Raw genomic sequence first — 17,275 nt, forward strand, 5'->3', positions numbered from 1 at the left:
CATCTGTACATTGACAACATTGTGTTGATGACAGTATCAGTGTTGTTTCTTCGCAAATATTCAGAGATTTCTCTCAACTATGTAAAACTTATGAAGTGTATTGTTTGTGTTTGTTTCTGCCTTTGTTCTTTAAGAATTTCACTTGACGAGATGATGAAGAGATAATGGTTCATGTGTCAAAAACAATGTAAAACTGTTTTACTTTCTTTTATGTTTATGTTCCTAATAAGCTCCACAAGAAACCAATATAAATCAACTTCAGCTTGCTCAGTGTGAGGCAGTACCAATCTTACAAACACGTTATAATATTGATTCTTAGTTTATTCATAACTATAGGAACTTTTGCAGAACAAATTAAGAGCATGAAGAGCAAATTTACTCAAGGGCCGGATGCACAAAAATCTTCTTAAGAGAAGTTAAGAAATTTCTTAAGATAAGTTCCAAGAAGTTCTTATGAACTATGTATTTTGTAATGAATTTTGGTTAAAAACATTAGAGAGAGCATATATGTACAGTTGACAGAAGCAACATTTTTATATAGGCCTATTTAAATTATAAACGTTTATATCACAGTCATAATAAAAAGTTTGGAAGATCATAATGAACTAAAAATGAAAAAAATCATCCAGAGCAGTTGTGTGAGTCATTCAGCCTGAGGGGCCATTTACATAGAACATGTATTTCAACTCAAAAACATGAGGCACTGTTAGTAGAAAAGGGAAGAGCAAGAACAAGGCCTCAAGACGATTTTTTTTTAAGTTGAACTTTAACTTAAGTACCAGGTTTTTAGAACCCTGTCATGCACGAAACTCTGCAAAAACCAGTGGGTGGAAAAATGAGTTCTGTGTAAACGGCCCCTTAGGCTGCATGACAAAAAGCTGTACTGCTGTAACTTCCCAACAAGATGTACAATGATTTACTTTTCAGGTCTTACTTCTTCAGCTCAGGCCTTCCAACGTCTTGATGATAATACTGTGATATGATTATAAACAATAAAGTCGCTTTAATAAAAAACAATGAGTTAAAAATAACTGCAAATCACTCAATTTAAAATATATCTATAGTCTATATACGATACAAAAATGTGATGACTGAAAAACTCAGTTTGGTAAATATGGGTTGCTTTTGCTAATCAATATGTTATTAAAAATGTTAAACCTTAATCTTAGACTAGGTGTGTTCTCTGTTCTCTGTGTCTTGTTTTTTTTTCTGTATGGGAGCTGAGTATAAGGAAGTGTAATAGAACTGTACTGTCCACATATTTAAATAACCTGTCCAACTTAAAAGAGACTCACTTGGTATTTACTTGCCAAGCTGGGTGATCAAGCAGTTTTTATAATAACTTCAGCCATTGATGATCGAAAACTGGTATGTATCCTGCTTTTATGCTAGAGTTTTAAATCACATATTTTGATGGCCTGTTTTAAATTTAACTGAGATATTATTTTAATGATTAAACACTTAAAAAAAGTCTTAGTGTACCATTTGCTTGTGAATTTTAATGCAAGTGATAACAGTCAGTCTACAAATGTGTTCATTTCCAGTGAACATGCATTTATTTGCTTTTCTTCTGCTGAGCTCGGCTTTGGCTTTTTGTCTTGCATCACCTATGGTAAGTGCAATAGTTGCCAGAGTTTGTTATAGTACATTGTAAGGGTGATACAGTATACGGTTGCTGATTTTCAAAAATGTCTAATTATTGTTTTCTTATCTTGTATTCTCAGCCCCCACCAGATATTGTTGGTACGTACAGCACAGTCATAGATATTGACTGCCAGAAGATGTAATGCTCTTCCATCATTTTACTTTCTAGCTGTTTCACTAAAATTAATGTTTTTTTATTTCACCTCTCTTGTCTTTTTCTTTTCTTCATTACAAATGTCCTCATTGGCACTACAGGGGAATGGAAGGACATTCCAGATATAAACAAAGGTAAAACATATTTTATCTTAAGAAACCAAGTATGTTTATATAAGTCAACTTATATCTAATTGTGTTTATACATCATTATTTTTACTCATGTTTTTGTAAGCATATGTACTGTGAACTGAACAGTCTTCTGATATTAGGTTTAAATCTCAGAGAAGGAGACATCATGATGGTGAGTTCTGTTTGTTGTTTATTGTATAAATAAAATACTGGATAATTCAGTAGATCTGTAGTTCTCTCAGGATACTTAAAACAATCTGTTTTAAAGCCTAGGCAAAAGAACGCCATTCTTGGGAACCGGTGGAATATTTCAGTCCCTTATGAGCTGAGTGTGAATCTCAGTAAGAAAACATGGATTTCTCACTTACAGTTTGTAGCACTTTAGAATACTGTTCCATCGTTAATGAATAACTACACAGGAACAAATGACTAATCCACTAGTAACATTGTAGTAACTACTATTAACTAACAAGAAACTCTGATTAACGATTTATTAAGTAACAGCACTAAGTTGAAACTGGTAGTTCACTATTAGCTAACCAATTACTACTATTTTTTTTTTCAGATATCCTGAGCACTCCTAAGAACTACTTTATACAGGTTCATAATTAATGTGAATTATGCATAATGAATAATTAATTCTAAAATGAAGATCATGGTAACCCAGTAGTAATGATTTAAGTGTTACCAAATCAAGCAAAATTAATTACTAACCAGGACCTTACAAAAACCTCAAAAGGTTACAATGACTTCAGTAATTACTAGATAATTGCCATGTTATTCACTTTAGAATAATGATCCAAAAAATTGGTAAGGATGTAGTAACACCTGAATAATTACTATTCAATACTTCACAAAAACCTCAAAAGCTTACAATGATTTCAGTCATTACTAGGGAGTTATCAATACTGATCCAAATAATTAGTAATTTCTTCTGAAGTTGGTAATACTTGAGTCATTACTAGTGGGTTACCATGACCTTTACTTGAGAATGAATTATACATTATGTATTATTCATATTAATTATCAACCTGTTCTTGTTCAACCAGTAGTTCTTGGGGAGGTATGAAAAAAATAGTTACTGATTAGCTAATAGTGAACTACCACATTCGACTAAGCACTATATTACTTACTGATTCATTAATCAGAGTTGCTTGTTAGTTACTAGTAGTTACTAGAGTGTTAATATTGCATTACTCGTGTGTTCTTGTGTAGTTATTTATTAATGATGGAACAGAATTCTAAAGTGTTACCTTACAGTTTAACAAATTACAAAATTAATTTTTCTATTGTTTTAGATTATTTTTTGTTAACTTTTCTTTTTGATTGTGGTTATAGGTGTGAACTATAAAGGAATCATTTTGAGAGCCTTTGAGCAGTTCAGACTGAAATCATGTATTGACTTTAAGCCCAGAGCAGCAGAAGACATTTCTTACATCTCTGTGGAGAGTCGTGAAGGGTACAGTATGGTTCCAGTTAGTAATCAACAATATTTGTAATAGTAATATACACTATATATGTAATGAGGCAGTGGCGTCAGGATCCATGTGCAGTTTTATTGAAACACAAGAGAAGTCAGACAGGCATAAATCAGTAACTGGTGTCAGATATAGCAGAGGCAGGGCAGAATCAGAAACAGAGTTCGGGCTGAGGGTCAAGGCAGGCGGCAAACAGACAATAGAGATACTCAGTAAGGCAGGCAGAGTCAGAAGAGGCAGGCAGCAATCCTTCGGAAACGGGTAAACAATCCAGGTCATTGACAGGTAAGCAAACACAGGGAAAACGCTCAGAAATGACTGCATAGCAAAACAAGACTTCGCAAGGAGAGCAAGGGCGGCACAGTTTAAATAGACCAAGCAATGAGGAACACCTGTGCAGGTGATCAGTCTCTGGCACGGGGTACATGGGAAATGAAGTCTTAATGAACCGGTTAATACTCTGGTGATAGTTCCCTCTGGTGGTGATTGGAGGGAGCCACAGAGGCTGAATTTGTGACAATATAGCCTAAACTATGCTGTACTTACGGTGGCCCAGTATTAGTGCACAACACAATCCATTGGACTAATTTTATTGTGTTGTGCTAATTTTGTTGTGTTGTGACTTGTTTCCATTGTGTTGCAAGAAAATTAACCATGGTTTTATTGTAGTAAAAGTGTAGCAACCATTGTTTTTGGCATATTGATTACTATTTGTATAACCACAGTTTTACTACAAATTCCATGGTTAAACTATGGTTAGGGTAGCCAAACCATGGTTAATTTGTGGTTACCATGGTTTATCTACAGTAACCATGGTTTTTTTATTTTATTTGTAATAAAACCATGGTTAATTTTCGTAAAGTGTTTCCATTGTGTTGTGCTAATCTCGTTGTGTTGTGGCTTGCTTCCGTTGTATTGTCCTAATTTCATTGTTTTGCGGCTTGTTTCCATTATGTTGTGTTAATCTTGTGTTGCAGCTTATTGTGTTGTGCTAATTTTGATGTGTTGTGGCTTGTTTCCATTGTGTTGTGCTAATTTTCTTGTGTTGTGTCTTGTTTCCATTGTTTTGTGAAGATTTCATTGTATTGTGCAATACTGGGCCCCTGTATGTACTGAATGTATAGTATACAACATTTAAATGAATAAACTCCCAGTCAAAAGTCTGGGCACACTTGACTATTTCTTGTAGAGGCTTTTGCCAAATATAATATTTAGACAATTACAATACACAGACAACAAAATATTAAAGAAAAGAAGATATTAACATTGTTTGGTCACTAGGCGCTATGTATAATTCATCCATTTATGTTATTTGACAGCGCTTGGTTCCTTTTTTTTTTTTTTTGCATAAAACATAATTTGAATTCTAGTGTTGTTAACATTACACATCAGTGTAACTGTGCTATGTGAATGTGCTCTCTCAATTGTTTTTCAGGTGTTGGTCATATGTCGGTCGTGTATTTACTGGAGCTCAGGCTCTTTCCATTGGAAATGGCTGTGGAACAATAGCCATTATTGAGCATGAGTTTCTCCATGCACTGGGATTTTGGCATGAGCAGTCAAGATATGACAGAGATGATTATGTGACCATCAACTTTGAAAACATCATTACAGGTTGCCCTGTATTTTTTTACTATTATAATTTTGTTTTTAAGTTTAATTGTCTTTTAGGAAAAAAAGTGAAACAGTCCTTTAATTACTTACATACTGAATGCAGTGTCCATTTAACTAATCAGCACTTAAATAACCCATTCCTTATGAAAAACCACATCAATAATTCCATCAGTCTTTATTTTCAGGTTATAAGGACAATTTCAATAAGTACAGTGAGAACCAGACCACCACCCAAGGCACTCCATATGACTACTACTCTGTGATGCATTATGATAAAAATGCCTTCAGCAACGGTAATGGATCCACAATCATTACCAAGCGTCCTGAGTTTCAAGATGTGATTGGTCAACGCCTGGATTTGAGTGAATATGATGTGATTGAACTCAACAAACTCTATAAATGCAGTGAGTATTTCCCACATTGTTTTCATGTGGCTTTTGTTGTTTTTATAGGTCTTTTATGTTAATTCTATATCAAATTAAATTACTAAATTTCTTAGCAGGAATGTCTGATGTAAGGGAGACCATGTTATGAATATAAGTTGTAATAATTTGATTTTGCCTCAAACACTTGCATTACAGATTCGTCCATCTCTTTCCTTGATCACTGTAGTTTTGATGATGAATCTCTGTGTCAGATGAGCGTCTGTTCTGCTGCTGATTATGGCTGGCAGAGAGTGAAGTCAGTGAGTGGCATCAATGTGAATGACCACACATACTTGGGCAAAGAACAAAATGGTGAGATCTGTTACAGTCAGTCTGTGAATGTGAAGTTTCTTTTTTGACAGTGTGTGCTTATTCACAGAAAGAAACTTTAGGATGGAAGATAAACTATTTTTATTGCCCAAAAAGTAATGCCTCACCTCAGTTGCAGTCACTGTATCATCCAGTTCTGCACAATACACCAGTTTCATTGTCTGCAGGGACGTCTTTCTTCATGCACTTCAGCACTGAGGGCAGAAATGAGGGAGATGCAGCTAGAATGGAAAGCAAGACAATGACCCCTAAAAGAGACTGCAAGGTCCAGTGCCTGCAGTTCTACTACTATCACAGTGGTAATGAGTCTGACCAGCTCAACATCTGGATCCGAGAATATCAGAATGAAGCAGACAGCAGAGGAACTCTCAGACTTATGGATCAGATCACAGGCCAGTCTCTGTCCTAGATTTAAATAATAATAATAATAATAATAATAAAAACACATGTAGACCTATATTTCAAGCTGGTCCTCAAATATTCTACATTATTGACAGTACAGATGTAATTCTAAATTATTAATTTCTTGCAGAACCCCCTGGCAATTACTGGAAGCTGCATCATGTGTCACTGAATGCAAATAAAACCTTCCAAGTTGTATTTGAAGCCCGTAAAGGAGCTGGAAACTCCAGTGGAGGATTTTCACTGGATGATATCAATATTTCTGAGACTGAGTGTCCCCACACATGGCAGATCAGAGACTTTGAGAAGGTTTTGAAAAACAGTGTGTCTGGCACTTGGATGTTCAGTCCATTGTTTTACTCCAGTGATGGTTATCGCTTTCAGGCTGTCTTAATATTGTATCAGAATTACCTTTCAATATATGTTCGTCTGGTATCTGGTGTATATGATGACCAGCTGCAGTGGCCTTGTCCATGGAGACAAATAACCTTCCAGATGCTTGACCAGAATCCACACATACAGAAGCGCATGTCCTCTGAGAAAAGCTTCACAACTGACCCTTCTTTGATTTATTCCAGTGAGAATCTGATTATTTTTCTCTCATACCATGTTTACAAGCAACATTTTAGTTACCTCAAGATCAAGGTTATGTAGCTTTGAAGGGCCTAAAAAACATATTTTGTTGTAACAGATGTCAGTGTTTGGGATAATCCTCGAAAAACTGGAACTCAAGTCGTCATTGGCAATGAGACCATATATTTGGGTATTTTTTGGGGCTATGAATATGCCATAATGAAAGAGGATCTCACTAAAAGAGAGTTTATCAAGGGTGGTGACATCATATTTCTCTTCACCATGCAAGGTAGGTTTTGTGAAGTTCCTTTGGAGAACTCATTTGGGTGGCTATGATATATTTCAGTTGTGCCCCACTTTCTGAACATTTATATAAAGTTTGTTTACCAATCCAGATATCTCAGGGTTTCTTCAGAAGGACTCTCTACCTTGCCCTATAGCAACAGTGAAGAACTTCAACGTTACTCCTGATGTGAGTGCCCAGCAAGGATCATGTGCTCCAAGGTAAATATCTTTTTAACCTCTCTTGTACAATCATTTAGAACACACAAATATGTATTAATGTCTAATCTTAATGTCTATTTATACTACAAAATGGTGGTCAGAACAAGTTCAGAGACACCGGAAAATCTGATCATCTGATGATGTTACAATCTGTGTTCCCTCTTCTTGTGTTTGTGGACTCTTTTAAAGTGTTTCTGTTTCCTATTGTTTCCTTGCTCCCTTCCTGTGTTTAGTTCCCTTGTTGTGTTTGTTACCCTGGGTGCTTCTCAATATCCCTCCTCGTTTCCGTCCTCCATCCTATGACCAGGAAACCGATCCATCTCAGCCATCTTGTAGTAGGACATCTGTTGTGGTTGCTAACCAGTTCTTCATTGTAATTATCTGTTGTAGTAATACTGTCGTGAAGTCATGCTGATGCGCATGCTTTACAGTTGTACCATATTCCGTGACTGTTGCCGCTGAAGTTCGTTGAGTTAACTAGCATTCAACCGAAGCTGTTTGTATGTGTTTTGTTGAACATAACATTTGGTGACAAGGATGGCTTTATCTCTACCTCACCCTCTCTCATCCAGCAAACATAGCCCCAGTTAAGTCAACAAAAACGGATATGTGGCAACTGTGGCTCCATTCGCCATGCCAGTAGGTCCCTAGACTGCCCAGTTATCAGCTCAACCACTTTGCAAGATGGTGCAGATAAAACTCCAGTTCGCAGCCTTCACCAGCAGTATTTTATACAGTTGGTCCACACCCAAGTCACTTTCTCAATATGTGGTGTGCAGCTGAAAGACTGTTGCATTCCGCTGCTTCTTGACACAGGAGCTAAAGTGTCATTGCTTAATATGGCCACCTACAAGAAATTTTTTTCACTGATGTTGGGTTACAGCCATCACCTCTGAACAGGGCTGGACTGGGGTTAACATTCGGACCTGGACAAAACCAACCCATCTAGCCCACGAGTTCCCCCATGGATGTTTTTCTGGGTTATAGGGCCTTTAATTAGAGTTAATAATAATAGATATTACTGAATTCACGACAAATGCAACAATCTTAATAATGCATTTTTATCACATAGAAATGACAACTTAACAGTAAAGCATTGATTTTGAGCTAGAATGCAGGAATTTTTTTGCTAATAAATCCTGTCATCATTTTCTCACCCTCATGTCATTTGTCATTCCAATGAAATAGTTTCTTCTGTAGGACACAAAATATATTTTGTAGAACATTACCAAACCATTTTGGTTACCCTTGATTTTTTACTGTATGGACAAAAAAATTCAGAAATTTCTGAAATCATCTTCTTTTATGTTCCACAGAAGAAAGAAATTCATACAGGTTTGGAATGACATGATGTTGAGTAAATGATAACAATTTTAATTTTTGGGTGAACTATCCCTTTAAATGAAGTTCCCAACGCAGTTTCGGGAGGAGCCTAAGCATCCAGCCCTGTCAATCATCGCCACGACCATATATAAGCAGCAGCCATTGCTCCATTCCAGTGACAATTCTTACGGCATATGGCCCCGCCCTATTCTGTGAAACATGTCCCACCCTGACGAGCTTCTGCTCTGACGAGGAACTTTCTAGTCCCACAGAATTTCCCTCCATAACCGAGCCAAACCCAGCTTCTAACAATTCCGGTTCCTGCACCGGTCACACCAGCAAGGAATGAGGTCGTCCTTCCTGGTGCCCTCTTCCAAATTCGCCGAGACACCGCCACACACCGCGGTTGTCCCTGCCTCCAGCCAGGCAGCCGCAGACCCCAGGTGTTTCAACTTCTCATACTCCAGCTCAGCCAATTCCACCAGGATCTTTGTCTACCCCTGACATAACAAAATTGACAGTTAACGGATTTCGGCACGCTCTTGCCTCCGCAAACATCCATTTTTCCCGCAGGCAAAGCAAAGCTCAGTTGTATGTGCTTTACCTGAAGTCACAATCCGGTCCAATTCCATCCACCGCCCCTCCCGCCCGCCCCCAAGAGGCCTCCGGTCGCCCATCTAAGAGAGCTAGGTGGGATTCTTTATCCAGGAGGCCGACTCAGCCTTTTTTCCACCAAAAGCGTAACTAGAGTCGTACAGTGGAACTGTACCCAACCTCTGCAAGCAAGGAATTCCCTTTACCCAACCGTAATTCTCATAGCTATACAGCCACCAGGTCTGTCAGCCTCCTAACTTCCAATATGTGCTGCCGCAGCATCAACTCTCTCTCTCCTGCAAACTTTTAATCACTTCAACTTTAATCAACCTTGCCGCAGCAGTGAGTTGTCCCTCAGCCCTCGCAGCTGAATTTACTCCACTGCCGCAGAAGTGATCCCCTCTCTTCTTTTCCCCTCAACGTGTCAGATAAGTTTTTTTGGTGAGAATGATAAAATTCTTAAATTTCTCTATCTCCAAATTACTCGCAATCGGTTGCCAGCTTGCTGTCATCTTTAAGCCTTTTTGGGGGGTTCTTCCTTGGAGCTCGAGCTGAGCTTCAGGTTCGAGCCTCCTTCGTGGACAGCAAACCAAGTTCGTTTACCATTATCTGGTAGGGCTGAATGGGCAGGTGAACTCGTGAAATTAAGTTCCCAACGCAGGTTCGGGAGGAGCCTAACCATCCAGCCCTGTCAATCATTGCCACGACCATATATAAGCAACAGCCGTTGTTCCGTTGCAGCAGCCGTTGTTCCGTTCCAGCAACAATTCTTCTGGCATCCCTCCACCTCCCCTTCTCCTCCTCTAATTACTTTTCTTTCCTCCACACTGTACCATCATAAGGGGTGGGTTCTTATTCTGAGCTTGAGCTGAGCTTCAGGTTCGAGCCTCCTTCGTGGACAGCAAGCCAAGTTTGTTTACCATTATCTGGCAGGGCTGAATGGACGGGCAAACTCGTGAAGAACGTATTTAATATTTAAGTAATAACAGTAACATTTATAATAAATACATCTCTATTGTACAGTGTTAATAACTGCAAGTTAAATTACTATGGTGCTGAAATTACAAGTCTATGTACTGGCGTTTTCCAATGTGGGGGAGGTCTCATTCGCTTCTGCGATCGGCCCACTACTCGACCGGCTCACTGGGAATGTCCCGGTGCTCCCAATGGCCAGTACATCCCTGCCTCTGAAGCTCTGTGGTTATTGCCAAGCCAGCATTGCAGTGACTGGAGTAGTTAAACTGCCAGTACAATATGGGCGAAAACGTCTACCAGAGTACCCATTCTACATAACTCAGCATGGCGCTAATATTCCAGGGTCTTGATCTGTTCCTTAGCCTTGACTTTTCTCTGCATGACAACAGCGGTGCAACCATCCTTCAAGTGGACTTTCCATGGCAGACACAGTTTCCTGCTCTATTCAGTGGTTTAGGCTGCCTCTCTGCCTTTTCCCACAAACCCCTGCTTAACCCAGATGTACTGCCGGTTATCCAGCCACTGCAACGAGTGCCTCTCGCCATGCGCGACAAGGTCACCACTGAACTACAGGGCATGCTAGCTGCAGACCTCATTGAGCCCATTGATGCTCCCCCTTGGGTCTCAAATCTTGTGATTGTACAAAAACGGTCTGGGGGCCTATGTTTCTGCGTTGACCTTCGGGGGCCTAACAAGGCTGTGGTGCCAGACAAATACCCATTGCCGACAATTGAGGAACTCATAACACTCTTCTATGGCTCCTCAGTGTTCACAAAGCTGGATCTTAAACAAGCTTACATGAAGATACCCCTGCACGAGGACAGCAGAAACCTGACTAAATTTGTGACTCACATGGGGTTTTTCCATTTTAAAAGGATTCCTTTTGGCCTAAGTTCAGCACCTAGTTGCTTTCAGAAAATCATGGGTACTGTCCTAGCAGGGCTCCTGGGTACAGCTGTGTACTTAGATGATACTGTACTACATGGAAAGGACGTGGCCATTCATGATGAATGCCTCAGACAGGTGTTCATAGCTCTGTCTAGACACAATCTAACATTGGACACAAAAAATGCATGTTTGCTGTCCCAGAAATAGACTTTGTGGGTCTTCGGGTGTCCAGCTCAGGTATAACACCATTACAGTTCAATGTAGAGTCCATTCTCAGCCTTCCTGTGCCAGCCTCAGCTGGACAGCTTGCATCCTTCCTCGGCATGACTGCTTACTATCTCAGGTTCTTACCTCAGTATTCTGAAATCACTGCCCCTCTACGACAGCTACTCAAGCATAACACCCCCATGGGCATGGACAGCGGATTGTGAGTAAGCTATTCGACGACTCAAACACCTTCTCACGTCATCACCAACACTAGCTCATTTTGATCTCTCCAGCCCCACCCTGGTGACATGTGACGCATCAGCAGTAGCAGTCGGAGCAGTCCTGTCACAGCTGCATGATGGCATTGAAAGGCCTATTGCTTTTGCTTCACAGGCTCTGAGTACTGCAGAACAGAAATACTCAGTGGAGAGAGAGGCATTGGCCTGCATCTGGGCATGTGAGCACTGGCACATGTACTTATATGGATGATCCTTTACTCTCAGAACGGGCCACAAGCCCCTCAGGCTTCACCGAATGAGCTGACAGGTTGACTCAGTACAACTACCATCTGCTGTTCACTCCCGGAAAAGACAACGTGGTTGCAAATTTCCTGTCACGTTCAGCTGCAGATCCAACTAGCATAGGCAAGCAGCCAGAGTCAGATATGGAGTGACCTTGTGCAGTTAGTGTAGGAGCCCTTACAGACCACAGTGTCTCTTGAAGAACATAAACAAGAGTCTGCTGCAGACCCTCTCTTCGTTACCCTCAGCACCTACATTCAGAACAACTGGCCAGCTCGGGTGAGCGCTGACCTGACACGTTTCTTCCGAGTCAGGGCAGAACTGACATGTTGAGGTGAGTCATGCATTGCACGGGGGCACCGAGCAGTCATTCCTCTGTCCCTTAGGGGGCGGGTACTGTCAATGGCACACGAGGGTCACGTGGGGATAGTTAAACTGAAGTAGAGGTGCCAAGATTTGGTTTGGTGGCCAGGGATTGACAGAGAGCTAGAAGCTCTTGTGCGTGAGTGTGCACCTTGTCTGCTTAGTGGTAAAACAGGTGCTCCAGCACCGCCACCCTTGAAACCTATTGACTGGCCCACCAAGCCATGAGAATATTTACAGATGGACTTTTGTGGGGAGCTTGCCTCTGTTCCTCACCATCAGTGGTTCCTAGTTGTGGTGTATGACCACCACTCAAAGTGGCCCGAGGTTGTGCCTATGGGCTCAGTTACAGCCTCCACAATGGTTGATTTCCTGGAGCAGCTCTTTTCCTGATGGGGAATCCTGTGAGCCATTACCACAGGCAATGGGCCGCAGTTCGTTTCCAGTGAGTTTTCATCATACCTGGCTGCCAGAGGCATAGCCCATATACGTACCGCCTTCTACCATCCTCAAGCTAATGACAGCGAGGAAAGATTTAATCAAAATCTGAAAAATGGCATACATGCACACCTTGCCCAAGGTTTCCCATTTAAAGATGCTCTCTCCCAGACCCTCCTGCATTATCACACTACCCAACATGCCATCACTGGGGTGTCCCCTGCCTGTCTCATGCTTGGCAGGGAACTAGAATTACCGTTGATCAGCTCCCAGTCAGCTCCTAGTGAACACTTTGATTCGGGCACGGGTTCATCAACATCAGCGCAACATGAGAGCCAGATATGACAGCAAGAATCATGTTCGGCCCACAAAGATAAGAGTACTGGATTGGGTAAGAGTCCGTAGGCCACATTGCAGCAATAAATTTAGCTCTTTCCTGTCTGAGCCCCTCTAGGTTAAACAGCAGCTTGGGCCAGTCACTTTTGAGCTAACTAATGGATCCCGCTGGCATGCCAGTTGTCTTCAAAGAATGCCCACACCTTCTGTTATGGAGGAGATCCTGAACCGACCTATGGACCCCATTCTGCTGCCACTAAATCTGGATCCTGATGTGGTCACCAGACAAGAAGTGAGAACCGAACGGTGTCAGAGACCACAATCTGAAGATGCCCCTATGACAACTCGTCCTGTGAGGACAAGGGCATGTCCTGCACACTTCCAGGACTTTGAAGCTACGTTTCATACTTAAGCTTGGTGGGAGGTGGGAAAATGTTGTGGTTGCTAACCAGTTCTTCATTGTTATTATCTGTTGTAGTGTTGCTGTCGTGAAGTCATGCTGATGCGCATGCTTCACAATTGTACCTTATTCCGTGACTGTTGCCAATGAAGTTCATTGAGTAAACTAGCATTCTGCCGAAGCTCTGTTTGTATGTTTTGATGAACATAACAACATCTTAACTCTTTCCCCACCAAACACGGAATTTTTCATTATTCATGAGACAACGCTTCCCTTCCAAACACAGAATTTTCCGTGTTTCCACTGTTATAGGCTAGGGGGCACTATTACGCATCTCCTGAATGAGTTTAGAAAGTGGCAATCAAAAACAGACCAGGAAGACGCAGAAACGAGCAATCTCATAAGTAAACATATGCATATTAAAAATAATGCGATCATCAACACTAACTGCATATAAATGAAAACTGCCTAACGTTACAGAGTGAAATGTCAATCCAGAAACTGGTAAAGGTCTGTGCAAGCTTTAGTACTGATGGAAGCCATCTACTGCATCTTTGCTTTGATAATATTACTGAATATTAATTAGTTAATTCTCTAATTGCACCACGTGGAGGCGAGGATCAAGCAGTGAGGAGGCTTCCAGGGAGCTATGAGCGAGGATACACAGTTGTATCCTATGCGGAAGTCTTTCTTGTCGAAAAACCTGACGCGTGTGTAAATTCTTCTCCCCCTTCACATGTCGTAATAATTTTAATTTATATTTTATCTGCAGTTTAAATAAATCATGCATGTCATATATTTCAGCTGGGCATCTTACTTTATTAATATTAAATATGATTAATTATGTCCTAAATAACCAACTTTAACAATATGAGGGCAGATCCATTTAGAGCAGCTGATGATGCATTAAAAGTGACACTTGAGTCATCAAGAATATTCCAATGTACAAATAACTGTTCCTTTGATTCCTCTGTCCCCATTTCTTTCCTTGAATCCTTCCCTCATATCCTAAGGGGGGTGGAGCTAAGACGCGAGGAAAGGAAACTAGGATGCACAAAGAATTGAGAAGCACCCCGTTTGTTCTCATGGTCACCCCCTATTTTGTTGTCATGGTTGTTCAGTAATGCTGCCTTCACGTGCTATCGGAAATTTCCTATTTCCCACTTATGAAGGCGTGATTATGAGCTTGTCGTGTTCAAGTGCTTTAATGTCAGAAAGAATAAAATGTAGCATCCAATTGTTTGACCATCATATAAACATTCACCGCGCTATACATGCAGTTTGCTGACAATTCTGGAATTTCGGTCAAATACATGCTTATTTCACTGCTTATAAAACATACTGTGCTTCGAATGATAATTCATATCTAGCCTATAACTTTAGCAACAAGACAAAGGGATGTAGTTGTTGTGAGAACAGCATTGACAGCAGCAATGGTTGTCCCCTCCATCATGTTTAAAGTTTATGACCCGCCCAACTCAGAAACTGGTATCAAAATTATTTCCAAATTTCCGTTCACGTCCAATTTCCAATTAGGAAACTTGTATTTACGATAATTCCGATAGCACGTGAAGGCAGAATAATTCCTCTACCTTGTTAGCCTTGTTAGTCTCCCTATATAAGCCTGTTTACCCAGTCACTCCTTGTGAAGTCTTGTGTGTCTGATGTGCTGCAGTTCTGAGCATTTCTTTGTTATCCTGTTGTTGGATTTCTGCCCATGTCCTGGATTCCTCATTCCTGTCTTGCCCTGGGTCTATATGTTTGGATTGATTACATGTGCTCTGACCTACTGCTTGTTTCAAGGACTGTGACTTTGGATTACGCTATCAATAAACTCCATTTGGATACCTGGAGTCCCTGTGCAGTTCATGACAGATGATAAAAAACCTATTATCATCTTTTATTTTTTCTTTGTTTGCTAGAGCTCTTCCTGTACCTCAGATGACCTCAACAACTACTGCTGCTACAAGAATTACAACCACACCAGGACTTACGGAGGGGTAAGACAATCTCAGTTTTTGAGAAAACGTTTGAGAAAAGCTTCTTTATTACGTCACAGCGATATGTGAAAGAAAAAGTAAAAGGCTGTGCTATATTCTGAACGTAGTCACTAAAGAGGACTGTTAGGGGGCAATGCGGTTCTCTGCTCTTATGTCCCCACCAATGTCAAAAGCAAAACTACGCGCTTAATATTTACCTTACAACACAGCTTCAGGTACCTTATCCTTTGATTTGATAATGATTCACATGGATGTTTTTCAGTTACAATCTCTATTTGCTTTTATTTATGAACTGGTTTTACAACAATTGAGGTCCTCCCCAAATGTCTCCAAATCCGCCCCTGATAGATTCAGTGAGTTAAATTAGTGAAGGATTTGTGTCCTTTGAGTTTTCAAACAATAACTCATAAGTCTTTTTGAAAGATTCATTAACAGGACTGCCTTAAAAGAATAATTCATGAATCATACTACCTCAGTTGCAGTATGTTTTTGATTCACTAAAAGAACTGGTCATTTGTTTGTAAAATGATTTACTGCATTATCCAAATATATGAATGTGTTTTTTCTATTGCATTAACAATGTTCATCTTCACATATGTTCTTTTCCTTTAGTGAATGCGTGGACATATTTTGCAATTCCAGTGCCAAGACTGCTTCCTCTCTGGTCATCCTGGTGGCTTGTTTTCTTTTGCTAGTGAGTTAATCATGAGAAACCACTATTATCAGCCCTATGTCTGACTTCGCGAGTTCAGTGCCAAAGAACTGCATCTATCTTCAGCTTTTTGTTACATGCATATGATAATTAAATATGTATTGATAATATTAATTAATGTTAAAGCTAGCATTAATCATGATGATTTACACATATTCTCTGTAAAGAATAAGGTACATATTTGTCATGATAAATCACTGCATGAATGCTATTGGTTTAATTATTTTTTTTTTTTAATTATTCAAGTGGGTTTTAATGTGAATGTAAGAGGGGAAAATGATCATAAAAAGAGCCTATGCTCTCAGATTTGGCCTGCAAATGCAAGATTTTGGTGGCATCTAGTGGCACATGATGGAGCTTCCGCTGTGAACAAAAGGACATGTACAATTATTTGAAATGCCTAAAAGGAGTGCGGAAAGTCTTCTGATAAACAGCATAATAATAAACATTGAGAAGCTCAAAAGCTTTACACTAACTGTGTCTTAAGTTTTCTGTCAAGATGTGATTAGTTTAATGCCACAAGTCACAATTGTGACACAGTTCACTCAACTTTTTCACTCCTTTGTGACACTAAATATTGTACTAGTGGATACACAATTTGATATGAGAATGCAATATTTTTAACACCTCTCAGGAACATACTACATACAATATAGACTGATCTGTTGATGACTGACTGACGAGTTGATGGCTTTTTACCAGTGGGATTAATGTCTACACACTGTATATTTCATATGTATGCAAATGTTCAACAGCATTCCTGAGCATCATTTACCAGCTGCCAAACCCAAACCGCTGGATGGGTATGGAGTGGGAATCTCAACTTGAGTTACCATATTGTTATAGTTGTGGTTTGTGGACTCTTATATTTTCTTAAAGTTTCAGCAATTCTTAAGGTATTTGATATATTTAACGTTCTTGGTGTGAATGTGCCTTTAGAATGCTTTTCAAACAAATAAATACAACCATGGAATTTCTCTATAGGCCTACACTTGAAAAAAAAAACACCAAACAAAAGCCAAGTCTAAAGGCAATTTAATAAAATAGTCTTTGTTTGGTTCTGTAGTGTGGATACCATCACTGAGCTAAACGACAGGCGGCTTCCCGGCAAACATATCCCTTTGGGGCTCATGTCATTTTGTGTGCACAGTGTCTGGGGTGCTTAACAAACAACAGCATTAGTTTGATCCTACTTTCTGCAGGATACCACAAAATTACTATTAATGCATATTCACAATAAATGCTCTTAGTATCAGTAATAAA

General features: G+C 39.9%; 1 protein-coding gene across 1 annotated transcript; it reads left to right on the top strand.

The window, feature by feature from the left end:
- Window positions 1-1,215: 1,215 nt before the first annotated feature.
- On the top strand, window positions 1,216-16,989 carry LOC131522524 (meprin A subunit beta-like). The gene is made up of 16 exons (XM_058748053.1): window positions 1,216-1,368; window positions 1,545-1,612; window positions 1,725-1,743; window positions 1,900-1,932; window positions 2,070-2,101; window positions 2,198-2,270; window positions 3,268-3,388; window positions 4,843-5,021; window positions 5,207-5,425; window positions 5,603-5,758; window positions 5,944-6,168; window positions 6,309-6,755; window positions 6,870-7,040; window positions 7,147-7,255; window positions 15,223-15,300; window positions 15,913-16,989. Exons 2-16 carry the CDS (start codon window positions 1,550-1,552, stop codon window positions 16,001-16,003), a joined length of 2,016 nt encoding a protein of 671 aa, XP_058604036.1. The 5' UTR covers window positions 1,216-1,368; window positions 1,545-1,549; the 3' UTR covers window positions 16,004-16,989.
- The last annotated feature ends 286 nt before the right edge of the window (window positions 16,990-17,275 follow it).

Source organism: Onychostoma macrolepis, chromosome 16, assembly GCF_012432095.1.
Source record: "Onychostoma macrolepis isolate SWU-2019 chromosome 16, ASM1243209v1, whole genome shotgun sequence".
NCBI classification, from domain to species: Eukaryota; Metazoa; Chordata; class Actinopteri; order Cypriniformes; family Cyprinidae; genus Onychostoma; species Onychostoma macrolepis.